The sequence below is a fragment of the Solanum verrucosum genome, unplaced genomic scaffold (assembly GCF_900185275.1).
Source record: "Solanum verrucosum unplaced genomic scaffold, falcon-dt-bn FXZP01000349.1, whole genome shotgun sequence".
In the NCBI taxonomy this organism is placed as follows: Eukaryota; Viridiplantae; Streptophyta; class Magnoliopsida; order Solanales; family Solanaceae; genus Solanum; species Solanum verrucosum.
The window spans coordinates 1-8964 of NW_026019886.1; the positions used below are offsets into that span (position 1 = coordinate 1).

General features: G+C 35.6%; 5 protein-coding genes across 5 annotated transcripts; all 5 read left to right on the forward strand.

The window, feature by feature from the left end:
• Positions 1 to 23: 23 nt before the first annotated feature.
• Positions 24 to 1650, forward strand: LOC125819264 (ribulose bisphosphate carboxylase large chain). Its single transcript, XM_049498735.1, has one exon. It carries the CDS (start codon positions 178 to 180, stop codon positions 1630 to 1632), a length of 1455 nt encoding a protein of 484 aa, XP_049354692.1. The 5' UTR covers positions 24 to 177; the 3' UTR covers positions 1633 to 1650.
• Positions 1651 to 1943: 293 nt separating this feature from the next.
• Positions 1944 to 4803, forward strand: LOC125819254 (acetyl-coenzyme A carboxylase carboxyl transferase subunit beta, chloroplastic). Its single transcript, XM_049498725.1, has one exon. The coding sequence runs from the start codon at positions 2376 to 2378 to the stop codon at positions 3897 to 3899; it is 1524 nt and encodes a 507-aa protein (XP_049354682.1). The 5' UTR covers positions 1944 to 2375; the 3' UTR covers positions 3900 to 4803.
• A 393-nt stretch (positions 4804 to 5196) lies between these two features.
• LOC125819293 (photosystem I assembly protein Ycf4) lies at positions 5197 to 5873 on the forward strand. The gene has a single exon (XM_049498762.1). It carries the CDS (start codon positions 5208 to 5210, stop codon positions 5760 to 5762), a length of 555 nt encoding a protein of 184 aa, XP_049354719.1. The 5' UTR covers positions 5197 to 5207; the 3' UTR covers positions 5763 to 5873.
• Positions 5874 to 6498: 625 nt separating this feature from the next.
• Positions 6499 to 7199, forward strand: LOC125819285 (chloroplast envelope membrane protein). Its single transcript, XM_049498756.1, has one exon. It carries the CDS (start codon positions 6510 to 6512, stop codon positions 7197 to 7199), a length of 690 nt encoding a protein of 229 aa, XP_049354713.1. The 5' UTR covers positions 6499 to 6509.
• A 219-nt stretch (positions 7200 to 7418) lies between these two features.
• Positions 7419 to 8469, forward strand: LOC125819274 (cytochrome f). Its single transcript, XM_049498745.1, has one exon. It carries the CDS (start codon positions 7419 to 7421, stop codon positions 8379 to 8381), a length of 963 nt encoding a protein of 320 aa, XP_049354702.1. The 3' UTR covers positions 8382 to 8469.
• Positions 8470 to 8964: the final 495 nt, after the last annotated feature.

The following is an 8964-nucleotide window of genomic DNA, read 5'->3' on the forward strand; positions in this document are numbered from 1 at the left end:
AGAGTATACAATAATGATGTATTTGGCAAATCAAATACCATGGTCTAATAATCAACCATTCTGATTAATTGATAATATTAGTATTAGTTGGAAATTTTGTGAAAGATTCCTGTGAAAAGTTTCATTAACGCGGAATTCATGTCGAGTAGACCTTGCTGTTGTGAGAATTCTTAATTCATGAGTTGTAGGGAGGGATTTATGTCACCACAAACAGAGACTAAAGCAAGTGTTGGATTCAAAGCTGGTGTTAAAGAGTACAAATTGACTTATTATACTCCTGAGTACCAAACCAAGGATACTGATATATTGGCAGCATTCCGAGTAACTCCTCAACCTGGAGTTCCACCTGAAGAAGCAGGGGCCGCGGTAGCTGCCGAATCTTCTACTGGTACATGGACAACTGTATGGACCGATGGACTTACCAGTCTTGATCGTTACAAAGGGCGATGCTACCGCATCGAGCGTGTTGTTGGAGAAAAAGATCAATATATTGCTTATGTAGCTTACCCTTTAGACCTTTTTGAAGAAGGTTCCGTTACCAATATGCTTACTTCCATTGTAGGTAACGTATTTGGGTTCAAAGCCCTGCGCGCTCTACGTCTGGAAGATCTGCGAATCCCTGTTGCTTATGTTAAAACTTTCCAAGGTCCGCCTCATGGGATCCAAGTTGAAAGAGATAAATTGAACAAGTATGGTCGTCCCCTGTTGGGATGTACTATTAAACCTAAATTGGGGTTATCTGCAAAAAACTACGGTAGAGCTGTTTATGAATGTCTTCGCGGTGGACTTGATTTTACCAAAGATGATGAGAACGTGAACTCACAACCATTTATGCGTTGGAGAGATCGTTTCTTATTTTGTGCCGAAGCACTTTTTAAAGCACAGGCTGAAACAGGTGAAATCAAAGGGCATTACTTGAATGCTACTGCAGGTACATGCGAAGAAATGATGAAAAGAGCTGTATTTGCTAGAGAATTGGGCACTCCGATCGTAATGCATGACTACTTAACGGGGGGATTCACCGCAAATACTACCTTGGCTCATTATTGCCGAGATAATGGTCTACTTCTTCACATCCACCGTGCAATGCATGCGGTTATTGATAGACAGAAGAATCATGGTATGCACTTCCGGGTATTAGCAAAAGCGTTACGTATGTCTGGTGGAGATCATATTCACTCTGGTACCGTAGTAGGTAAACTTGAAGGTGAAAGAGACATAACTTTGGGCTTTGTTGATTTACTGCGTGATGATTTTATTGAACAAGATAGAAGTCGCGGTATTTATTTCACTCAAGATTGGGTCTCTTTACCAGGTGTTCTACCTGTGGCTTCAGGAGGTATTCACGTTTGGCATATGCCTGCTCTGACCGAGATCTTTGGGGATGATTCCGTACTACAGTTCGGTGGAGGAACTTTAGGACATCCTTGGGGTAATGCGCCAGGTGCCGTAGCTAATCGAGTAGCTCTAGAAGCATGTGTAAAAGCTCGTAATGAAGGACGTGATCTTGCTCGGGAAGGTAATGAGATTATTCGCGAGGCTGCCAAATGGAGCCCGGAACTAGCTGCTGCTTGTGAGGTATGGAAAGAGATCGTATTTAATTTTGCAGCAATGGACGTTTTGGATAAGTAAAAACAGTAGACATTAGCAGATAAATTAGCAGGAAATAAAGAAGGATAAGGAGAAAGAACTCAAGTAATTATCCTTCGTTCTCTTAATTGAATTACATTACAATTAAACTCGGCCCAATCTTTTACTAAAAGGATTGAGCCGAATACAACTAAGATTCTATTGCATATATTTTGATCAAGATTTGAAATACAAAATCTAGAAAACTAAATCAAAATCTAAGACTCAAATCTTTCTATTGTTGTCTTGGATCCACAATTAATCCTACGGATCCTTAGGATTGGTATATTCTTTTCTATCCTGTAGTTTGTAGTTTCCCTGAATCAAGCCAAGTATTACAACTCTTTCTACCCAGCCTGTATATTGTCCCCTTTGTTCCGTGTTGAAATAGAACCTTAATTTATTACTTATTATTAGATTTTAGATTGTTAGATTAGTTAGTGATTAGATATTAGTATTAGACGAGATTTTACGAATTTTTTTTTATTTCTTTATAGGAGAGGACAAATCTCTTTTTTTCGATGCGAATTTGACACGACATAGGAGAAGCCGCCCTTTATCAAAAATTCTATTATTTTTAATAATAAAAGGGGGTTCCAACATATTAATATATAGTGAAGTGTTCCCCCAGATTCAGAACTTTTTTTGAATACTCACAATCCGTATTAGTTAATAATCCTAGTGATTGGATTTCTATGCTTAGTCTGATAGGAAATAAGATATTCAAATAAATAATTTTATAGCGAATGACTATTCATCTATTGTATTTTCATGCAAATAGGGGGCAAGAAAACTCTATGGAAAGATGGTGGTTTAATTCGATGTTGTTTAAGAAGGAGTTCGAACGCAGGTGTGGGCTAAATAAATCAATGGGCAGTCTTGGTCCTATTGAAAATACCAGTGAAGATCCAAATCGAAAAATGAAAAACATTCATAGTTGCAGTAATGTTGATTATTTATTCGGCGTTAAAGACATTTGGAATTTCATCTCTGATGACACTTTTTTAGTTAGTGATAGGAATGGAGACAGTTATTCCATCTATTTTGATATTGAAAATCAGATTTTTGAGGTTGACAACGATCATTCTTTTCTGAGTGAACTAGAAAGTTCTTTTTCTAGTTATCGAAACTCGAGTTATCTGAATAATGGATTTAGGGGCGAAGATCCCTACTATAATTCTTACATGTCTTACATGTATGATACTCAATATAGTTGGAATAATCACATTAATAGTTGCATTGATAATTATCTTCAGTCTCAAATCTGTATAGATACTTCCATTATAAGTGGTAGTGAGAGTTACGGTGACAGTTACATTTATAGGGCCATTTGTAGTGGTGAAAGTCTAAATAGTAGTGAAAACGAGGGTTCCAGTAGACGAACTCGCACAAAGGGCAGTGATTTAACTATAAGAGAAAGTTCTAATGATCTCGAGGTAACTCAAAAATACAAGCATTTGTGGGTTCAATGCGAAAATTGTTATGGATTAAATTATAAGAAATTTTTGAAATCAAAAATGAATATTTGTGAACAATGTGGATATCATTTGAAAATGAGTAGTTCGGATAGAATTGAACTTTTGATCGATCCGGGTACTTGGGATCCTATGGATGAAGACATGGTCTCGCTGGATCCCATTGAATTTCATTCGGAGGAGGAGCCTTATAAAGATCGTATTGATTCTTATCAAAGAAAGACAGGATTAACCGAGGCTGTTCAAACAGGCATAGGCCAACTAAACGGCATTCCCGTAGCAATTGGGGTTATGGATTTTCAGTTTATGGGGGGTAGTATGGGATCCGTAGTCGGAGAGAAAATCACCCGTTTGATTGAACACGCTGCCAATCAAAATTTACCTCTTATTATAGTGTGTGCTTCTGGGGGGGCGCGCATGCAGGAAGGAAGTTTGAGCTTGATGCAAATGGCTAAAATATCGTCTGCTTTATATGATTATCAATTAAATAAAAAATTATTTTATGTATCAATCCTTACATCTCCGACAACTGGTGGAGTGACAGCTAGTTTTGGTATGTTGGGGGATATCATTATTGCCGAACCCAATGCCTACATTGCATTTGCAGGTAAAAGAGTAATTGAACAAACATTGAATAAAACAGTACCCGAAGGTTCACAAGCAGCTGAATACTTATTCCAGAAGGGTTTATTCGACCTAATTGTACCACGTAATCTTTTAAAAAGCGTTCTGAGTGAGTTATTTAAGCTCCACGCCTTTTTTCCTTTGAATCAAAAGTCAAGCAAAATCAAGTAGAGCACTAAGTTCAATTATTTTTTTTGTGTTTGTAGCAAAAAGTAGTTAGTTTATCGGAATCAAAGTAAATAAGATAATAATGGCCTTTTCTTTGGTGATAGAAGATCGAATTGTAGAAAGAATCAAAACGAAAGTTGAGGATAACTCTTTTTTTGACCTATATTCCTGATTACGAATCAAGAAACCTTTATCACTTTATCACCAAGAGTGAGTTCTTCCGTTCGTGAAATTAGTAAAATAAAACGAATTTGGTCTTGTCTTAGGTATATAATTTGAAATTTCAATATAGATAATAGAGTTTTGTATCTTTCTCTATCTACCGAAAAACCATTTTAGCTAAAAATCCATGTTGGGTCGGATTCGAACGAATCCTTCGATAATCGGTAAAAAACTCTTTATCTATTTTTAGAAAATTAGAAGACAAGAACAAAAGACAAAGAAATGAAGAAAAATAATAAAGTTTATTATCATTATCATACATATCTTTCTCATGGAGGAGATGAATAAGTCCATTTATTTAGTTCTACAGTTCTACATTCTTTGCACTTATTCTTATTATACGTACTCAGTTAGATTTAGATATATCGATACTTCGATCTATACTAAGAATTTTAAATTCTTCAAATTCTATTAATAATAAATATTATCTAATTAGAATTCAAATTCTTAATTTAATTATAATTATTACAAGATATCTTTATTTATATAATAACATAATAACAGATACAAATAGTAAATCGAGGTACCCCTTCTATGACAAATTTGAACCTTCCATCTATTTTTGTGCCGTTAGTAGGCCTAGTCTTTCCGGCAATTGCAATGGCTTCTTTATTTCTTCATGTTCAAAAAAACAAGATTGTTTAGATCCGCTGGGACCCAATCTCATCCATTTTTTTTTTGAAAACGTGGACTTGTATCATAACACGGATATCTATTTATTGGAATATAGTATAACATGTGATTTCCACCGAACATAAAGGAAAAAACTCTTATGCCCGCAGAAACATGATATATGGATATATCAATTCTAGCAATTTTCAAATAGATCAGGATCTCTGGATGGCTGAAATGTAGTCGGTGAATCTATATGTATATCGATATGTATAGTGGGATCGTATTAAATAAAGAGTATGTTATTATTTTAGATTTAACCAATTTGATGAATTACTCCTAAAGGTTGACATCAAACTAGTGCTAGTTCACCTCAAACTAGTGCTAGTTGATGAGAGTTACTTCGGAAACAAAAAAGTAAAGTCAAATTTCTCTGGGGTATTATCTCAATTCCAATAAAATGCAATCGAGTAAAGTATGACTTGGCGATCAGACGATATATGGATAGAACTTATAACGGGGTCTCGAAAAATAAGTAATTTCTGCTGGGCCTTGATCCTTTTTTTAGGTTCATTAGGCTTCTTATTAGTTGGAACTTCCAGTTATCTTGGTAGAAATTTGCTATCTTTTTTTCCGCCTCAGCAAATCATTTTTTTTCCACAAGGAATCGTGATGTCTTTCTACGGAATTGCGGGTCTCTTTATTAGCTCTTATTTGTGGTGCACAATTTCCTGGAATGTAGGTAGTGGTTATGATCGATTCGATAGAAAGGAAGGAATAGTCTGTATTTTTCGTTGGGGATTTCCGGGAAAAAATCGTCGCATATTCCTCCGATTCCTTATAAAAGATATTCAGTCCGTTAGAATAGAAGTTAAAGAGGGTATTTATGCTCGTCGTGTTCTTTATATGGACATCCGAGGCCAGGGGTCCATTCCCTTGACCCGTACTGATGAGAATTTGACTCCACGAGAAATTGAACAAAAGGCTGCTGAATTAGCCTATTTCTTGCGTGTACCAATTGAAGTATTTTGATAAATTGAGAATCAGAACGTTCATTCAATTAAAGAAAACGTATATGAAAGAACCATAAAACGAAACTCTTTTTATGGTCTTTATGCGTTTTATGGTCTTTATGCGCACGCAATTCAATAACAAATAACAAATCGAAATAATAGATTCATCTCAGACGGCAAACCATTTCGAAAGCAAGAATTTTTTTTAGTTCAATATTTGTTGGAATTGACACTTTAGATCCAGATAGATCGTATCTTGTAAATTTGAAATTCTTTCTTTTGTATTCTTTAATGACCAACAATTGGATTTCTTAATTAAATACTGAGAACTAGCCAATTTATCCCTTGCCAGTCATTTTTTTTTGATCATCCTAATATCTTTCCCTCAATTATTCTATTCCTGACTATGGGTAATCAGTGAAATTTTTTCGAAATATTGGATATTTTGATAGCAAAGGAGTTCTTTCGTCTCAAAATCTGAATAATATTCATTACTTAAAGTGGTTCTTTCGATCATTCATCGAAAGGATACACTTTATTTTTAATTTGACCAATTGAGATATCAGGAAACAATATTCTAAATTTCTTCATTCGAAGTGAATTCTTAGCCTATTTCTGTATTCTTTCTAGATTCAAAGACTAACCACAAAATCACAAAGAAAATAGATTCATAAGTTCGATACCTTGTATAAAACTCATGTGTGTAAGAAATATTCGATCGCATAGAGTGTACGAATGGGTTGATTAACAATTTACAGACGAAAAAATGGCAAAAAAGAAAGCATTCACTCCTCTTTTCTATCTTGCATCTATAGTATTTTTGCCCTGGTGGATTTCTTTCTCAGTTAATAAATGTCTGGAATCTTGGGTTACTAATTGGTGGAATACTGGGCAATCCCAAATTGTCTTGAATAATATTCAAGAAAAGAGTCTTCTAGAAAAATTCAGAGAATTAGAGGAACTCCTCTTCTTGGACGAAATGATCAAGGAATACTCGGAAACACATCTCGAAGAGTTTGGGATAGGAATCCATAAAGAAACGATCCAATTAATCACGATACAAAATGAGAATCGTATGGATACGATTTTGCACTTCTCAACAAATATCATCTGGTTTGGTATTCTAAGCGGGTATTCAATTTTGGGTAAGGAAAAACTTGTTATTCTTAACTCTTGGGCTCAGGAATTCCTATATAACTTAAGTGACACAGCAAAAGCTTTGTGTCTTCTTCTAGTAACTGAGTTTTTTCTCGGATATCATTCACCCCCAGGTTGGGAATTCGCTATACGCTCTATCTATAACGAGGTTGGAGTTGTTGCGAATGAGCAAACTATAACTATTCTTGTTTGCATCCTTCCAGTAATTTTTGATACATGTTTTAAATATTGGCTTTTCCGTTATTTAACTAGTCTGTCTCCGTCAATTTTACTGATTTATGATTCAATAACTGAATGATAAAGGATCCATTGATATTAATCTAATCCAATTAGAATGCTTGGTACTTTGTAGTTGTACATAAGCAAAGTATTGAAAATCATATTTACTCTTCCTATTTCTAACCATCGGGAAGATTCATCCTAGATTATTCCAGCAAATAGCAGAATCGTGGCTAGGGAACTATACTAGCGACCTACCCAATTTATTGTAGAAATTTTCGCGATCAATGATTGGACCATGCAAACTAGAAATGCTTTTTCTTGGCTAAAGAAACAGATTACTCGATCTATTTCCGTATCGCTCATGATATATATCTTAACTCGGACGTCCATTTCAAGTGCATATCCCATTTTTGCACAGCAGGGTTATGAAAATCCACGAGAAGCGACTGGGCGTATTGTATGTGCCAATTGCCATTTAGCTAATAAGCCCGTGGAAATTGAGGTTCCACAAGCGGTACTTCCTGATACTGTATTTGAAGCAGTTGTTCGAATTCCTTATGATATGCAACTGAAACAGGTTCTTGCTAATGGTAAAAAAGGGGGGTTGAACGTCGGGGCTGTTCTTATTTTACCGGAGGGGTTTGAATTAGCCCCTCCCGATCGTATTTCTCCTGAGATGAAAGAAAAGATTGGCAATTTGTCTTTTCAGAGCTATCGCCCCAATAAAACAAATATTCTTGTGGTAGGCCCTGTCCCTGGTAAAAAATATAGTGAAATAACCTTCCCTATTCTTTCCCCGGACCCTGCTACTAAGAAGGATGTTCACTTCTTAAAATATCCTATATACGTAGGCGGGAACAGGGGAAGGGGTCAGATTTATCCCGACGGCAACAAGAGTAACAATACAGTTTATAATGCTACAGCAGCAGGTATAGTAAGCAAAATCATACGAAAAGAAAAAGGGGGGTATGAGATAACCATAACGGATGCGTCAGAGGGACGTCAAGTGGTTGATATTATCCCTCCCGGACCAGAACTTCTTGTTTCCGAGGGCGAATCTATCAAATTTGATCAACCATTAACGAGTAATCCTAATGTAGGCGGATTTGGTCAGGGAGATGCAGAAATAGTACTTCAAGATCCATTACGTGTCCAAGGACTTTTGTTCTTCTTGGCATCTGTTATTTTGGCACAAATCTTTTTGGTTCTTAAAAAGAAACAGTTCGAGAAGGTTCAATTGGCCGAAATGAATTTCTAGATTCGCAGATTTATCGATATCAAGTACGTAAAAAGAACCAAATTCTTGTTGGCGATTATTTATGATCAAAAAAATGAAATTATGAAAACTCCTTTGTCTTATTTATACTCTTCTTCAAAATCTACATTACATACTCTTTTTCTACGAGATGCTGGGAATCCCTTGTACCACATAGTATGTAGATTTTGAAGAAGAGTATTTGGCTTTCATTTATTTTGATTTAGTTTTTTTTAATTGGAGTAGTGTAACTATGTTACTATTGCCAGATTTCACTGCCATAAAACGTATCAATAGTTTTCTATTCTAAATAGAAAGAAAGTCAAATTTGTCTAAATACTAGACATAAGGAAGCGGGGGATAAATGCGGGGAAGAAAAAATTCTAGCAGGGATTATTTGTCTTCCTAGTCTTCGACACAAGAAAGGGGTGTAGAAAAATCCTTTTTTCTTGTGTCGAAACGAAAGAGTAATGATTCTTGATCCTGTTTGTTAAAAATTCCTAGTCTTGGTTTCAATTTTTCCAGATGTATCAGAAACCCTACACCTACCCCCTTACATATAATATATGAATTGGTGGACAAACAA